This window comes from Sciurus carolinensis, chromosome 11 (genome assembly GCF_902686445.1).
Source record: "Sciurus carolinensis chromosome 11, mSciCar1.2, whole genome shotgun sequence".
Taxonomy (NCBI): domain Eukaryota; kingdom Metazoa; phylum Chordata; class Mammalia; order Rodentia; family Sciuridae; genus Sciurus; species Sciurus carolinensis.
This window is the reverse complement of record NC_062223.1, coordinates 46,176,920-46,195,912: the sequence shown is the minus strand read 5'-3', so window position 1 is coordinate 46,195,912 and position 18,993 is coordinate 46,176,920. Positions and strand designations below refer to the sequence as shown.

Below are 18,993 nucleotides of genomic sequence, written 5' to 3'. Positions count from 1 at the left end.
TGAGTTGTTAGAATTGGCAGAGATACAAAAAGATAAAACTATTTCCATAAACTACTCTGTAATTCAAACTTTTCACTAAATCATATATTACTTTTTTCATTAATTTTCTGTGACTTTTTTGTACTTTTCTGATAGATATTGGAATAAATTTCTTAAGAATGGCTTGGAAAGATGTGCTAAATTCCTTTTTAAAAATTTACACATTTCTGAAGACATTTTTCTATTGAAATAGGATCCACATATAATGAAAATTGCAAAGATCTTAAGTGTTAGGTTTGACGAGTTTTGATACCATGCAACCATCCCCCTAAACAAGATGTAAAACATTTCTGTTGCTCCAGAAAATTCACTGCTGCCACTTTCCTTAATTCCCACCCCCTACCTTTAAGCCAACTTTGATTTCTGTCACCATAAAGCAGTGCTGAAATTTGTATTTCATATCCATGTAATCGTATAGTACACATTCTTTTGTTCTTTTGTTCATTTTATATTATTGATCATGTCAAATTTTTTTTATTGTTGAATAGTATTCCTTTACATGAATTTAATGAAATTTATTAATATGTAATCCTTTTAAGAAGCATTTATGTTTTCACTTTGGGGCCACTGTAAGGAAGACTATTAGTACATTCTTTTATAAGTCTTTTTGTACATATGTTTATATGTTTTATTTCTCTTAGATAAATATCAAGGAGTAGAATTTCTTGACCATGGATATATGTTTGACTTTAGAAGAAACTCTCTAGTAGTTTCCTGCTAGTGATATATGAGAGTTTTGATTTTTCCTTGTGCTTACCAACATTAGGTGTTATCAGGGTTTTGTTTTGTTTTGCAGATTAGGCTATTTTATTAGGCTACTCTTATCTTATTTACATTTTCCTAGTGACTAATGAAAAGTTTGAGCACAGATTTATGTACATATTTTCTGATCGTTAGTTTTGACTGGAAAAGCATCGATTCCCTCCCCCCCCCCGAGTTTTAATTAGTTTATCTTTTTATCATTGTGAAAAAGATTTTCCTTTATTTTTTCCTATGGTGTATTCTGGATCCAAATTCAGATATGTGTGCAGCCAGTCCTTTTCCCCATTCTATCTCTTGTCTATTCATTTTCTTAATGGTGTCTTCAGTGAGTGAAAAGGTTTAAAATTTCAAGTTCAGTTTATGAGTTTTGTGCCATATAATGGTTTTTGTTTTCTATCAAGCAGTCTATGCCTACCATAAGGGTCAAAGATATTCTCTTTTGTTCCTTCTAGAAACTTCATGGTTCTGTGTTTTATATTTATATTTCTGATTCATCCTGAATTAATCTTTGTGTATGGAATGAGATAGTGATTGAGGTTGTTTTTTCTTCTTCCAGATGGATATCTAGTTGTTAGAAAACCATTTGTTATATAAATTGTTTGAATCTTGAATGTTCCCTAGAGTCCCCAGCCTATGGTGATAGTGAAACCTTTAGGAGGTAGGGCCTAATGGAAATAAGCTTGTGGAGTTCACATTGAAGCAAATCGATTGCCATGAGTGACTTCATTTTGTGTTGTACTTACGTATGTTTTTCTAAAGATAGATCTTGTGAGGAAACAGGGTGAAGGGAAGTCCTAAATAACATGTGCTACACACAGCCAATTGTCATCTCTGTTCTGCAAACAGAACCTTCAGAGAAAACTGTGACATCCAGAAGGAAAGTTAGACATTAACAGGAGAAAAACAACTTGTATTTTTATAAGGTTCCTGCTTACTGGCATGTAGGGCTGCTTGCTGATCATAATGAAAGGACAAGGAACTGCTCATTAGTTCTGCTCACTCATAGTTTAAACTCCTCCATGAGTTTTTCCTTTATTTTATTCTGCCGACATAAGTTAAGTCACTGGGACATGCCCTTGAGTAGGGATATTGGGACCCTAGCCCCTCTTCTTTTTTTGCTTTATGACTGTCGAGAGGTAAGTAGGCCTCCTCTGCTGTGTATGCTTGCCGTGATGTGCTACTGTGCTCCCACAGGCCCAAAGCAATAGGGCCACCTAATCATGTACTGAAACCTCCAAAACTGTGAACAAAAATAAACTCCTCCTAATAAGTTGATTTATCTCAGGTATTTGTTACATTCATGGAAAGCTAACTAATACAAATGCTTTCCCTTCTCTCACTGAATTGCTATGGCATCTTTGTTGAAATTCAGTCGACCATATACATATGGTCCATTTGTAGACTTTTTTCTTCCTTTCTCTATTTGTATATCTTTCTCAATACTACAGATTGGATTACTATAGCTTTGTAGTACCTCTTGAAATATAAATATTATAATCATTCATTTCATTAAATAACTTGCTAGAATTCTGATAGTGATTGCATTAATATATTAATAAAGAGAAAATGGTCACAACTCTTGCCATCCATGAACATGTTATTTTTTTCATTCCTTGAGATCTTTTTGATTTCCTTTAATAGTGTCTTGTAGTTTTCAGTGTAGACGTTTGATACATCCTCCATTTGGCTTATCCTGAAGTGTTTTCTTTTTCTTAATTGTTATTGTTTTATGCTTTTGTTAATGGTGATTTTGAAAAATTTCATTTTCTCTTTGTTGCAAGATTCACTGATTTCTTAACTTTGAGGTCATTGCTTTCAGAAGACTAAGTTCTTCCACCTAAATACATTTCGGTTTAGTACTGGAAAAAATTGGTCAGTTAAAATAAATGAGTTTTGCAACATTAATTTTAGAACATGCCTATTTTTATTAATTAAGGGATATCAGCATTTTCTCTGCTTGATGAATGCTATCTTTGGGACTCCCTGGTGTTTGTAAGATTAAGTTGGAATTTTTCTGATAGTATAAGGAAATTCGTGTAATTTTTTTTTTTCCTATTCCTGGTTCCTCAATTAGATAGTAATCCTCCAGAATACAGAATGCTTTAGATTACATCTATCTTTTCATTTTACATCTGTCTTTCATTTTCATTTGCTTGAATGAAGTTGGAATAGCTTTGGACTCTCAGGGTTGGGAGGTTTGGCTCTTGGGAATTGTGGTAAAGAAGGACAAGGAATAAACTTCCAACAAACAAGAAGAAAGTGACCATGATCTTTTATGGTGATGTGATAATGAATGATGGAGCCTGCCTCTTATAGGAACTTTGAAATAGTAGGGAAAAATTAAACATACACTTTGTGATTGGAAAGTTTTGAAACCTGGGGTTAAGGGCTTGTTTGCACATTAAAAAAAGAGAATCATTTCAGATTTTTAAACTCAATGACTTAAAACAACAGAAATTTATTCTTTTACACTTCTGTAGATGAAAGTATAAAAGCAGTACAGTTGGACTAGCATCAAGGTATTGGCAGGGATGCACTCCCTCTGGAGGATAAGGAGGAGAATCCATTTCTGGTCTCTTCTATCTTCTGGTCGCTACTGGCATTCCTTGGCTTGTGGCTGCAATAGTCCAAGCTTTTAAGGCCAGCACCATCTTCACATCACCCTCTCTGTTAAATCTCCTGCCTCTTTCTTACAAGAACACTTCAATTGAATTCAGGGCCCTCATGGATAATCCAGGATAATCTCTTCATTGCAAAATCTTTAACTTATTTACATCTGCAGGTTCCTTTTTTCCTAATGAAGAAACGTTTACAGGAACCAGATCTTTGAACTTGATATCTTTGGGGACAATTATCAGCCTACCACAGACTGTATTATTGTTTTTTAGACCTTCACTTTATTACGAAACTTGATGTCAAAGCAAATTAATCTGAGACTTTAGTTCCCAAATAATATACTTATTTTCATGCTATAATTGGCATTTTTATTGGAATGTATCCATTATATGAATGTCATGAAATAATATTGAATTCTAGTAACAAAACAGAATAGACTTGAAAGTCTGAGATGGTGAATTACTTATTTCATTAGTAATCAGGAATTTCCAAGTTAGGGAAAGAAATCATATTTTGACTGTGGTAAAATTGATTTATGGCTCATAATAAAATTTAACAGTGGTTTTTACTTTGGAGCAGAAAGGAATCAATTCCTTATTTTGTAAGACTCTCTTGGTCAGGTTGGTGCAAGACCAGGCCTAAAAGGTTAACTCTATTAGAAATTACCAATTTTTAAATCTGTACTATTTTACAGTTAGAAACTTAAGCTAGAAATTTTAAGCTAGAAACTTTCTCCAGGACCTTACTTAATGCTTGTGATATATTGAAATTAAGAGTTTCCACGTGTAAATGTATCTTAACTGTACCATATTGTACTCCATTAGCATATTGTAGTATGTTGCATGTGATAACATTGAATCATAGCAAACTTGTTATGAATAACATTTTTTTATAGTGTTAAAGTATTGGATCAGCTAGGGAACTTTAATACAGACAACTCTAATTTGGCTTAGGGATATTGCTTGAATATCCTAACTTTAGGGATTGTCAAAACCTTGGTACACAAATAGTTCTTATGAGCACAATGAAATGAAGATGAAATAATAAAATCTTAGTTTCCTTTTTTCTCTGTTATATTAATTAGCTTAAATACCTAAATGTTGATAATAGACAGATTTGGTGTAGGGAGAGAGGAAGTACGTTGAAGCCTAATTTTTGTTGTTTGCCTTAGAAGGCATCTTTCTCCCATCTTATATGTTTACAGTTCTTTTGTGTGGCCAGATATAACAATAATTGTTATTCTGTTACTGAGGACCATCAACACTGTGAAGTTCACCGTCAAAATGAATCCACCATTAAAGAAGTAGTCTATGATATGAAATGAAAACTTTCAGAATTTGGGTTTGAGAATGAAATTAGCTACGTGGTACTTGCTACAGCTTACTGAATTACTCTGTCTTTAGCAACTTAAATAAAAAATGACGTGGTACTTAAAACTTTTGTGCCCTTTTGGTATCTGTAAAGCAGTCAGTGGAAGAATTTGTATGATATTACTATTAATTTTGAGTATGTGAACGAACCACATTGATGTGTCATGAAATGTGAATATGGTTATTTGGTTTTTTCATTGCAAAAATTGGAAAAAATAGAGAAAGAAAAAACATTCTACATTCAAAGGAAGTTCCTAAGCTTACTTTTGAAGTTAAAACATGCTCTGTAATACATTTGAAACAAATTTTCAGAGTAATTACTGATTTGAAAATTCTAAATAAGTGGTTTCTTATTTATACTTGAGAGTAAAAAAAATTCCATATCTGAGTATCTGCTGTCCTTGGGTTATTGTAAGTGAAATGTCTCCTAATTTAAATAGCATACTCACTTGTTCTCTGAGAGACTGCTGAAAACCAAATGACATATTGATTCTTCCAGAAGAACTGTTGGGTAAAAAAAGAAGGGAGATCAGCAGAGAAAAGAAAGGATAGTATAAATGAAGTGTCCAGTAAACCACATTTTATTAGCATTTGAGAATTGAGTTGATGCAGAACTTTCTGATTTTGACCAAATAGTGTGAAAAAAATATTGCGTATTGAAAACATTGTTGGAAATTTCTTAGTTAGAAAGCTTACATGAGAAAGTTCTTTCATGGATTAATTTATATTCAAATGTTTTGAGTTCTTAAAAGTTGTTTCATACAAATCTGGCCCAGAATAAGCAAATTTTATAACTTTGAATTATTAACTTTAAAATCTTGAGGTTTGAAGAATAATAGAAAAGGTAATTTACTTTTATAGTTAGATACATTTTATTTTGTATTATGATTATATAATTTAGTTTCAGAAGAAAAACTAGTAGTCCATTTGTAATGATAACTACAGCCACGCCTATTATATAAAGGACGCTTCATAGTCTGCATAGTTTGTGTTCTTCCTTTTTCATGTCCTGCTTGTCTGCACGTACCTATTTCTATTTGTGTTAGTCATCCTCTCTAGGTAAATGGTCCATGAGACCAATGATTCCATGAACAAATTATCCAGAAAATGCTGTCTTTGCACGTTGTGACAGATCATGTCACTGGTGGATTTATAGCTACTCCAATGGTCTAATTAACCTGGCAGTTGTCTCCTGTGCCCAACACTGTTGTCTCATTGCCTTGCATCTTAGTTTTCATCTTCTTATTACCTCCTTAACTTAGGCTCAGATTTACAATTTTTTTTTTTTTACCTACCCCCACACATCTCACTGTGTTCACTACCCCCTTTATTTTTGATTGGCAGTATCATCCAGATAAACAAAGTACAGATGTGCCAGCAGGAACAGTGGAGGAATGTATACAGAAGTTCATTGAAATTGATCAGGCATGGAAAATTCTAGGGAATGAAGAGACAAAAAAAGAGTATGACCTGCAGCGGCATGGTAGGTACTTGTGGTGAGGAGCCACAGCCCATTGGCAACTTTTGAAGCACAGTATGTAACCTCTCCTGGGGAGCATTTTCCAGCATTTGCACCAAGTTGTTGCCACTTTTACTCTTCTAGTCCATCACTGTTTTTAATTATGCCCTATTCTTAGTAGTGATTATTGTGTGTCCATTGAGAAGTTAACTGAACTAGTAGGATGTGGCGTCTTGTAAATCTACAAAATCTACCTTTCACAACTATTAGCAGTATTTAATTACACATTCGTAATTCATGTGTTCTTTATGTTTAAAACTTCCTTTTATTAAGTTTAATTATACTATGTATTAAAATTTTAATTGTAGTGCTTCCCAAGACTGTATACTGTATAAATGACAATCTAAAAGAAGATGGATAATATCATAAAACATTCTGCTCTCTTTGAGACCATTTTAGACTAGGCTTCATGATTATTTCTAGGATAAACTATTCCTTATTAGGTTGTTATAAATGATACTTTAGGAATGCATGTTGTCTAAGCAGTTTTAAAAGTCGTTTCTTTTATGCTTTTTGAAAATAGCTTCTTAAAACAGTGACAGGCTGTAGTGAGAAAGAAAGGGAGAAATGTAGGTCAGATTTGTCACACATGGACTGCAGTTACATGAAGTGATAGGCTGTCTTTCAGCACTGGCCTTGGGACAGGAGTCCCTCAGCCTTCTATTTGGACCTTCATGCACCCTACATGCTAATGGGGGGAGTCAATAATCAGTTACAGCCTGTGGGGAAAACACTCAATTGCTCTCTGCAATAGCACATCAGGCTCAGCATTGACTGGGATGTGTTGATAAAAGCTGTCTCGTAGTTGATTATTGAATCCCTTCCCATGCCCACACTGACGTGCTATCAAACCTCACAAAACGATTTTAGGGCTCCTGCTACTAAGGTTATGAAGATATGATTTGAAATGCAAGGCTTTATTTCGAAACACAGCATTTTAGGATGGAGCCAATGATAATTTGTAATTTTCATAGGAAGTCGTACCAATAAAATTAAGTACTTCTTTTAGTGTGGAACACCTTTGTGTGAAAAGACTTAGCTGTCTGTTCATGTACTGGAGTGGTGGGTTTTAATAGTAATTTATTCATAATACTGATTAGCTCTAAGGCCCTTCTACTTCTTTATTTTTTTTTTTTTATTTTTTTGGGTACTGGGGATCGAACCCAGGGTCTTGTGCTTACAAGGCAAGCACTCTACCAACTGAGCTATCTCCCCAGCCCCCCTTCTACTTCTTTAAAGACTTACAGGCTTTTTAAAAAATATTAAGAATCTGAGGTATCTTTACCTTTTTAAGGAATTTGCATGGATTTTCAAATAGGGCTTGAATGTTACATCTTCTCTTTGGTATATAAAATTTCTTTAGTAAATGTGTTTGTTCTGATAAAAGAATATAGAAGTGGCCACATATCCATAGACAGACATATCTTTTTAAACTGTGTTCACTTGATATAATTTCTATGAAAGAACTGGAGATGATAGGTCTCTCATGCTGTTTTTGTACATCTTTACTAGTCTTTACTATGTGGAGTACCACTTTGTTTAAGATAGCAATAATATAAAATTGTACCCTAAAGTGTGCAGTGTGTGTGTTCTCATTGTCACTCTGCATTTTTGCCATTCTACATCCTGTGTACTCTAAAGAGCATATTGATGAATTTGACTGAAATTCTGTTGTCCAGAGAGAAAGGGTTAGGGAGAGATCAAAAATCAAAACAATCTTATTGGGCTGTAGAGTTGGTTTCATTATTGGTAGACCAATAATGAATCGAATTGGGAAACTGGATTTGATTTTATTTATTTATTTTTCCCTTCCCCCCCACCCCTCCCACCCCTCTTTTCCCTCTATACAGTCCTTCCTTCCTCCATTCTTGCCCCCCTCCCTAACCCTAACTCTAACCCTAACACTAACCCATCCCACCCTCCATTATGTGTCATCATCCACTTATTAGCGACATCATTCGTCTTTTGTTTTTTTGAGATTGGCTTATCTCACTTAGCATGGTATTCTTCAATTTCATCCATTTGCCTGCAAATGCCATAATTTTATCATTCTTTATGACTGAGTAATATTCCATTGTATATATATATACCACAGTTTCTTTATCCATTCATCAATTGAAGGACATCTAGGTTGGTTCCACAATCTGGCTATTGTGAACTGAGCAGCTATGAACATTGATGTGGCTGTATCTCTGTAATATGCTGATTTTAAGTCCTTTGGGTATAGGCCAAGGAGTGGGATTGCTGGGTCAAATGGTGGTTCCATTCCAAGTTTTCTAAGGAGTCTCCACACTGCTTTCCAGAGTGGCTGCACTAATTTGCAGCCCCACCAGCAATGTAAGAGTGTACCTTTCTCCCCACATCCTCGCCAACACCTGTACCTTTCTATTTTGGTACCAATACCATGCCGTTTTTGTTACTATTGCTTTGTAGTAGAGTTGAAGATCGGGTATTGCAATACCCCCTGCTTCACTCTTTCTACTGAGGATTGCTTTAGGTATTCTGGGTTTCTTATTCTTCCAGATGAATTTCATAATTGCTTGCTCTATTTCTGTAAGGTACATCATTGGGATTTTAATTGGAATTGCATTGAATCTGTATAGCACTTTTGGTAGTATGGCCATTTTGACAATATTAATTCTTCCTATCCAAGAACATGGGAGATCTTTCCATCTTCTGAGGTTTTCTTTAATTTCTTTCTTTAGTGTACTGTAGTTCTCACTGTAGAGGTCTTTCACCTCTTTTGTGAGATTGAGGGAAACTGGATTTTAAATGGGCATAGAATTGTGTGAAGGAAGGTTTAAGAGACGTTAGAAATACAACTAATTAACATATCCAGAAAAGTCTTAGAACTGTGGATCTCCTTTGAGTTTGGGTTTTTTGTTTTTTGTTTTTTTTTGTGTGTGCAGTGCTGGGGATGGAACTCAGGGACTCATGCATACGAAGCAAGCACTCTATCAGTGAGCTACACCCCCAGCTTTTACTGTTTGTTTTTAAGCATTTTTGTTTTGGTACCCAGGATCATTCCCAGGTGCTCTCTACCACTGAACTATATTCTCAGTCCTTTTTTATTTGAAACAAGGTCTTCACTACATTGCCAGGCAGGCCTCAAACTTGTGATCCTCCTGCCTCCCAAATTATAGGGGCATGTGGTACCAAGCAAGCTAGTTTTACATCCCTGGTCTTTGTTGTTGTTGTTGTTAATTTTTTATTTTGAGATAGCGTCTCACTAATTTCTTGAGTCTCAATAAGTTTCTAAGTGTGACTTTGAACCTAAAATTTTCCTGCTCAGGCTTTTGAGTCACTGGGACTAAAGGTATGTGCCACTTTGGCCTAGCAAGGTTTTTTTTAGGCTTTTAATGGAAGCACCTGTAGTTTCCTGTGTCACAGGGGACTCTTGCAGGTTATTGATGAAATCACAGTGAGGTTTAGATTAAACCATATACAGTAAGAATTGGACCTGATTCATATACATAACCTGTAATTTATAAAATGTCAGTTTGCTTTGTAAATTTTTCAGGTGGGTGATTACTGAATTGAGCCATTCTAAAAGAACAGTAGAAATACAACTTTTCATGACATTTTAATACCTCAAATCTAGTATTAAATATGTCCTCCTTTACTGTAGACTCCAAATAGTGAATGCTGTGTTTCAATTTTATGTGGAGATTGGCTTACTATGGAGAAGTGTCTCTTATTTAAATATAACTTGCTGTTTTTAAACTTACCATACTGGGGCTATTTTTCAAAAATCTCATAGTAAACCTGCTTTCATATTGTTCTCTTGAATACTAGTAATTTTTTTCTTTTCACCCATCTTCAAGAATTGGCTTCTCAAAAAAGGAAATGAACTTGAACTTCTAACAGTGAGGATTTAGATTTGATAGAAGGGAAACCTTTGAGAGTGATAATTTGTTAAAGACCAGGATAGGTTACCAAGAGAGAGAACTGTTATAACCAGGTCAAAGGACTCTTTTTTCTGGGTCACCCCCTGGGGACATGGAAATAGCTTTGTTATACAGAACTCTTTTTGCATGTGGTGATAGTTCATTGTAAAATTTTCTTTTCATAGGGTGTGCTTTAAATGTTTGTTTCCTGCCCGCTATTAACTTGCAGTATGAAATAAATTTGAGCTCTGTAATATTGGGAAGAAAGTGGAAGATGCGTTATTGGCTGATGTTGAGTGCTTTTTCATATTTCACAGCTCAGAGTTGGTGCCCTGTTCTAAGGAAAGCCTCATCAATATTGCCGGCAACCATATAATTGCCTAGAAGATGATTCAAAGGAGGCCTGGATATCCATATTTCTTTGCTTCTCAAAAAAGAAATCATCAGTGGATTATTGCTAATAAAGAAAAAGTAATAATCCAGGGCAGATAACCTAAAGTAAAATACATATTTTTTTCTCCCTCTCATTTCCACTTTTATATTCTTAGTTGACATTTTAGGGCAATGTTTGCCAGGCTGAAGAAATCAAGTCTAAGAAAAGGATGAGTAATGTTCAGTTCCCAGAGATTATACATTTTGAAAGCAATGTTAACTATTGAATTTAATCAATTAGTTCCAGTTGGCATATTTACCGTATTGTTTGTAAGGATGTTTCCAAAGACTGCTTCCAGCATTCCCCTGAAAAGCAGTTATTCAGCCCTGGGCTTTGCATTTCAACCACATGAGCATTTTGGAAAACCTTTTCAGGATTTATAAAATGTTCATTTTAATAATATCTGTTGAATAGATTTTGGTGCCATTATACATTTGTGGGGAGTTTTTTTCATATATTAAATACATTAAAAAGCATGACAGAAGCATATCATGGGAAAAAAAATAGGGATCATGATTCATTAGCTTTTTAATGTGCAGTCACACAGATTTCTGTTGCCTCAGTGGCCCTATAGAGTGATACAGCTTATAAATTGTTACTTAAGCTGAAGAGGAACAAATTTTTCATTGCAGTTAATGAAATTAAGTAATGCTTAATATGTGAATTGTGTTTGGAATCCTTGCTGATACAACATATAGTATTTTATATTGATTTATATTGGTTTCTATTAGTGAGTTATTTTGGTAATGTGGTACTTTCCATTCCATCAGTTGGCTCAGTACTTAGATAACCAAGTCAACCTGACTCAGAGAGCAGTTTGACTGGAAATTATAAAATGAGTGTGCCTTTGCTGAAAGGTGTTCCTCTCCTTAACTAGATACAATAGATCATTTCTGGTGTTGTATTATATAATTTGCTGCATTTTATTAAGATAAAAATTTGAGAGTGGAAGATAAGGAAACAAATCTTGGAATAAGTGAGGAATAATATCTTAAAACCCCACCAACTTATATGTGTCAGGTAACTTCAGTCAGCAAATATATCAAGCTAAAAATTAGAGTTCTTATAAAAAGTGTGTTAGTCTAACTCCAGAAAACTTGTAAATGTAGATACTTTAAATTATAGATAATATGTGTTTGGGTTAACTGTTAGGAGTAATATCTTAAGACCAGTAGATAGTTGTAAAAAATATGTCCTAAAATTGACCCTTACAAAATACTTGAATTAGTCAGATTATGGTTTCCATTTATGGTCATATTATTATTTCCATTTGATTTTAGGAATTTCAAAATTGGCTGTAAAAATTTGCTTCAGGTAAAAACTTGAAGATAAACATCAGGGGGTATGTTTTTTTGGTGACTGATTCTGGGAAAAGTAAGTATGTGAAATGATGCAGAAAATCCATCTAGACAGTTGGGGACTGGCATTATCTTGAGGAAGAAGAGAGTATAGATACAACTTTCTGTGAGGTTCCCCCTGCCTCATCTTATTTGTCAAAAGAAGGCTGCTACTCACATTATTTCACTTTTATTTGAATGGAAATAACTGCTTTTGCAATGAAAAGGTATTTTAAGATCATCTTCTGTCACTTTTGAAAAAAAAGTGACTAGTTTAAAAATACTATGGGCAGGAGTCTCGTTGTAATTCTGGTACGTATAAACACAATTTGGGGATCTGATTGAATAGCAAAGAAATGTAAGATTTTAGAAAGTTTTTGTTTCCAACTTTAATCTCTCCCCAACTTCTCCTTGGCTGCTTGGCTCAGTTGAAATCAGTGGGTCCAAAACCCAAACTGGTCATCTTTCTCCTTGTTCTTTCTTCCCCCTCAGATTTGAAACCCTGGTTTCATATTGCACTCTGATTACTTATATTTTGCTCTGTTTACAACCAATGAATCAGAAATGTCATTTCTTCCCATTTTCCCCATCCCCTCATCCCCAGCCTCTCTATAGAGCCTTTCCTGATAGTCTAATCCATTATCATTTCCACCTTCTGAATTTAATCCACAAAATTAATTATTTTGATTTCCCCCCCTCTGGTACCTATCTTTTGGTTCTGTATTTGACACTTTGGAAGGACTAAAAAAGTTATATAGACTATGGCTTCAATAATAATGGATCAGTGTTAATGGGGCTGACAATAGTAAAGTAGTTCAACCTTCATATCAGTGTTACATATCCAGACAAGGTCAAGAGTTGCTGCCTTCCTACTCTGTGGAACTTAAGGCTTTTTCCCTCTACTAGTAATTGATTGGTTCTTCATCAATTTTCTATGGTCTAATCTAAAATGTTCAAGACAAACATCATGAAACATTAATAGTTTAAAAAGCTGTCATTTATTGAGCACTAAAACTGTGGTAATTGTCCTTTAAACATTGTCTAAATATTCTTGTGAGGAAGGTACTAATAACTACTTTCCGGAGAAATAGTTAAAGACTCTGAAAGGTTAAGTAATTTGACTAAGGTCACATAGCTAGTAATTGATAGTGGAGAATTCCAATCCATTTCTTTGACTCTTAATCAGTGTACTAGGCATCCAAGCTTTGTACAGATTGTGTGTATATAGTCTGCTGTTTTAGTTCCGAATAGACAGGGAGAAGACATTTTTGAGGATCAGAGCAAAAGGCCAGGCCTACATCTGCTGCTGTTCTTGTTCAGTAGTGAAACAGAAGAAATTCAGTCCCTGGGGTTTCTCATTTGGTACCTTCTTGAACACTGGGTTTACATATAGTAGTAAGTCCAGCAATTCTTTAAATTCATAATGAATCTTCAAGTTTGTCATTTTTCTTCAGTGTGGAAAGCCTTGCAGTTGTGACTTTAATTTTACCTGGGAAAGGACTGTAGGATTTTATGACCTAACAAACAATTCTTAAATGTTGCCTAATTCTTTCTTATCAGAGACTTTTCCAAGAGACATCATGAAGATACACTGATTATCTTCAAATTATTTCCTATGTGAAAAATGTGTGTATAGTGAAATTATTTGGTAAGAATGAGTGGTTGTTTAAAATTACTTGGTTTCAAGACAAGAAGATACTGAGTTAGACCTAAAAGAAAATAATGCTGTTTGCTTTTAACTTACACACACATATGCACAAGCTTACACATGTCTTTAAATTTGGAACAAATTTTAAGCATTTAAAATAGCATAAAAATAAAAATGGACTAATTGTTAAGTGAGAGCATTTGATGATCACTTAATAACATGACATTGCCACGCATTACTAGTATGGACAGAGCTACAGATGGACTTGATCTTTTAGCCAGTGTACGATTGAATGAGACTTTTAAATACCTCAGCTATAATGAATAAATTCCTTTTCCCTATAGCTTTTTGTTGCTGTTATTTTTTTATTTTTACTTTTTTTTTAAATTGTTGCTAGAGTTAGAAAAAGTTTCTTCAGATTCGAAGTGTAATTATTTAGAAATTAAACAAAGAGTTGTTTTTGAAATTTTACTGTCATTAGGAAGAAGTTTAAAGAGACTGGAATTCCATTGTCTTGTAGAAAGTAAAAAATATTTATTGATTCCCAAATGGAGCTGAAAAAAACCTTTCCTCTTTTAGAAAGTTGTGAATGACCCAGCGAGAGCTCTAGTAAGCTTTACTGAACCAAGCTGCTAATAGTTATTTAATGTTATTCTTCAGTGTGAAAGAATCTCCGTAGATTTTCCTTTTAATCTCTTTGAATTGCAGGCTCATAAACCTCTCTGATGAGCCCTGCCAGTGTTTTCTTAGATTCCACTGTTGAGACAATGGAGCCACAGAATTCTTTCACCTCTTGTTGTCAGACAAATCCAATAGAACACAAGGTCAGAAGGGCCTATACTTCTAAAGGTTGAAAGATTCTTTTTCAAGTAACCACATAAATTATTTGATTTTATCATTATATTCCTCAGGAACTCTAACTATAATGCACTACTTTCTATTTGTATAAATAAATTTAGAAGTTTCTTTTCTCCTTATTTGATTAGGTTTGTGAGCACAGCACAGGGTGTGAACAGATCTTAGTGTTCCTGGAAAACTTAGAAAAAGTTGAACTCATTTGCTTCTAAAGAATCAAAGCATGTGTAGTGTCATTAGATTCAAGACAGAGTACACCAAATGCCAGGCAATGCTTTTTCTTTACAAATGGCTGCGGATTTTCCTTTTCTTTTCTTCTTCTACATTTTTATTTATTTTTAATCATTATTACCATTCTATACTAAAAATTCTAGATTCAATCCCTTGGATCTAGTCCTTTAGTTAAATCACTAAGTCAGTTTACTTTCCCAACAATTTTAGTCACGTTAACAGGACAACTTTGAGATAAGACTTGAATTTGTAGATACTTATTAAAATGTTTCATTGCAGTGAGCAAAAAACTTTATAATATGTAATACTCCCAAAATAACAAAGTAATCTGTTTTGAAGGTGCTGTGTCTGATTAGTAGACAATTATCAAAATAGGGTTCCTGTGAGTTAATTTAATGGATAGAGAAGAATTAAGTTTTTTAATTATAACCATAATGGAAAAGCAGAGATTATTGTTTAAAGAGGAAAAAAGAAAACCATTTTAATTTGTTTGTGCTCCTTCCTTGTAATTGAGTGGGGGTTGGGGGTAGGGGGGTGGAATTTGCTGTTGCCCCCTCCTTGGACACCTGCCTCTAAACAAAGGATCTTGGTCACCCCCTGCAGCCCACATTTAGGTTCACCTTTTACTTGTATGTATTCTGTCTGCTCATTATAAGGTTCTCCTGGGATCCAATTTTCCCCTGAGTTAATCATCCCCAGACTCTCACAAGTTAGATTACCATCCTTTCAAAGAATACACACTTTCCTATGAGACACTTCTTTAACTTTACTTTCCTTATGTCTATTTAAAAATGTAAACATTACAGTCTCAATATACTACCTTTAAAACTTTTTCTTGAAGTTTTACTTACATACAGAGAAGTGCAGAAATCTAAGTGTAGCTTGATAGATTTTCACAGTGAGCACACCCATTTAGCCAGAAGTCCCCTTGTGACTTCTTCCAGTCCTCACTCTTTTTCCCTGCCCCAGTATCATAGGAAACTTTTGCCTCTTACATTTCATATAATGGGGAATTATCCCAAGTGTTTTCTCTTTTATGTCAGATACTGATTTCTAAAATCAGAATCTCCACAGAAACTTGGGACTATGTGCACATGATATTGAATAATCACTTTAATATACAGATATTAGACAACTATAGAACAAGAATATTTTAATGTATTCATTTTCTGACCTTTGGCAAGGGACTAACCATTTTCTATTGTTTTCCCTTTTATAGTGATATATGGTCCATGCTAATCTTTCATCCACGAAATAGGTAGCTACTCTGAAGTTCCTGTGCAGAGAGATAAAGAAGGAAAGATAATAAAAATGTAAAAGCCGTTTTTTGAGTGGGTGGAATAATAGAAAGGGTTGGACATGAAATAGTAACTAGGTGAGAATAACAATAGCTTCCCAGTAGAGAAGCAGAACAATAGGATGCTGACTTGCTTGGCAGTTATATTTGCAAGTTATTTCTCATTTGTTATTTTTAAATAAAAATGGGATAATGGATATATATGAATGGGTTGTCTTTTTATGCAATTACATATCACAGGTGTCCAAGATAGGTTAAAGTGAGAAAGCCAATTCATCATCATTTCTGCCTTGTCTTCTTTGCTTTATTTGATTTCAAAATTGCTTATACCTTAGAATATAGACAGCTTGGTAATAAATTAATGACACCTGTTTTTTCCCTAAACAGACTCTCTTTTAAGTGTCATTTACTCCCTCAAATCTTAAGATTGTTTATTTTTGTTATTCTAGCAAACCATCTTGCACCTTCCAGTAAGAAATTAAAGCCTAAGATTATTTTTCCCCATCATGAGACTTTTGGACATAAGAGAATAACATAGCCAAGGGTACTTTACATAGAATGTGGAAATTAAATTGTTTTTGTTTTGTTTGGAAATCACTTCCCACACTGACACATTCTGCATATGCTCTTCACAGATAGGGAGGAACTATCTTGACTAGACAGTCTGTCTTTGGATTTTAAGGACAGCTTGGGGACTTTGGGTACCCAATAAATATGAAGTGGTATAATATTTGATATACCTTAATAGAAAACCAGGGTGAGTTCAAAATATTGTACAATCTTTTCATCTATTTTAAAATTGTGTAACTCACCAATAAATTTTGAACAGGCAGTTATTAAATATAATTAAATTGCAGGCATTCACACAACGGAACAAAGGGAGGCATTCTCGGCAAGTGAACGAGAGACTAGTGAGACAGCTAAAGAAGATTTCATTGGAGTGGGGGGTGGGTTTAAGTAGTTTTTTTTTTTTTTTTTTTTTTAAACGTTGACTTCTAGAAGAACAGTACAAGCATACAGGAAATATAACATGCCTTTAAACACAAAGACATGTGCTTCCCATCTATAGTTGCTTTCTTTGTCCCAAAGTACACTTGTTTTAAACAAGAAAGTGCATGCTTGTATTACCTAGACCAAGTTCTTACTAAATTCAGGTGTGTCCCCTGCTCCTTGAATCTTCCATCCGTAAGAAAAAACTTTGGCAAAGAAAACAGCAGTGGAACATCAACACAGTACAGCTGGTTTGTGGGGGTATTGCTGTATTAGTCATTTTCTCTGTAAGTTACTTTTTATTGTTTCAGTAAGATGACTGATAGCCCCTTACGTTTTGATAGAGCTTTATTCTTTAAAGTGTCATAGCATTTTTGATTGGAAGAATACACATTAGTCTGCTTCAGCTGCCATAACAAAATAACATAGACTGGGTGACTTAAGCAAACTGTCTTCACAGTTCTGGAAGCTGGGAATTCGAGATCAAGATGTTGGCCAGTTCAGTTCCTAATGAGGGCCTTCATCTGGCTTGCATACAACCTTTTTGCTGTGTCCTCATATGGCCTGCCTTTAGTATGTGAGTGCATGGACATATAGAAAGATCTCTTGCTTACCTTATAAAACTACAAATCCCATTAGTTTAGGACCTTATGACCACCTTTAAACTTTATTTACTTCCTTAAAACCCTATCTCCAAGTGGTCATATTGGGTTTAGGGCATCGACATATGAATTTAGATAGGGGCTGAGGGAATGGGGAATTCAGTCCATAGCAATCTTCCAAAAATAAACAAATGAGGGAGTATTTCTGTTGTAGTGATGAAAAAACTGATGTACTCAAGTTAGAAAGCTGGTAAAATATGACAACTAAGATTCACATACAGTTATTTTTACCCATCTATACATTGCCTTCTTAGCTAGATATAATTTATCCAAAAGAAGTTTTTTTTAAAGTTTCACAAAATAGAGTTTACCAATTACAAGGAATTATTAAATTGACTTCATGATTTTGTGTTGCATATTTGTATTAAATGGGATAGATTTTGACTTAAAGTTTATATAGAATGGCATGCTACATAGATATTTTAGTGAACTGAAGTCAGGTAGCCTTAACATTGCTTTCAAAAGCAGTAGACTTAAGTTTTTAAATAATAGATAACTAGGAATTGTAATGACTATGCTGGAGTTGCTTTCTCAGCATTCTTCATAGGAAAATATCAAAATTAAATGTCTTATTTTATATTTTACAGAAGATGAACTAAGAAATTTGGGCCCAGTAGATGCTCAAGTACATCTTGAAGAAATGTCTTGGAACAAAGGTTGGAATTTTTTTTTTTTTCTTTTCAAGTCATCTACAGTGAAGAGAAATATTTGGAATTTTTTTATAATAAAACCTCATAGGGTATTTGGAAATCTTAATAGCTTGACTTTGCATATATATGTGATTTGTTTGGCCTGATTTTGTTTAATTCTAAACTTCACTTATTGATGTTCCTCTATATGACCCACTTCTAGTTATTTTTTTACTTTAATTAGATGTTAGGTACATTAGGGTTTCTTTTCCATTTGTTTTGTACTACTTTGATTTTTGCATTACTCACTGTAATAAGGACTTTATTAAGTCAAAGAGGGTGATTTTTTTCTGTTCCTCTTTATGTTGACAATTGAGATGAATTTCTATTAGAATTTTTATTTTCTCCTTATATGGAATCCTAATCTGTGAGGACAGGGCTTCTCTTGTTATATTCTACTTAGAGGCTTCCCTCCCCCTTAATTTTTGATTGTCTCTTAATAAGAAAAATCAGTTACTGTGCTTGACCTGCCATGAGTTCATGTGTTTTTCCCTTTTCTATTATTAAAATTTTAAAACTTTATTAAATCCAATTTAACTTCTGCATGCTTTTGATGTTCCCTGAATTGCTCTGGGTAGACATCATTATATTATGGAAACTCTTTTCGAATGGAAGCCATGAGTATCATATTTTCATGTTTCTCTGGGCAAATAAAAAT

General features: G+C 34.2%; 1 protein-coding gene across 4 annotated transcripts in view; it reads left to right on the top strand.

Annotated features, from left to right (window-relative positions):
- Positions 1–18,993, top strand: part of Dnajc24 (DnaJ heat shock protein family (Hsp40) member C24) — a 73,224-nt gene that overhangs the window by 32,742 nt on the left and 21,489 nt on the right. For all 4 annotated transcript variants that reach the window (XM_047516719.1, XM_047516718.1, XM_047516716.1 and 1 more), the window contains exons 3-4: positions 6,132–6,270; positions 18,234–18,302. In XM_047516719.1, coding sequence (XP_047372675.1) covers positions 6,132–6,270; positions 18,234–18,302 — 208 coding nt within the window. The remainder of the gene's footprint in view (positions 1–6,131; positions 6,271–18,233; positions 18,303–18,993) is intronic.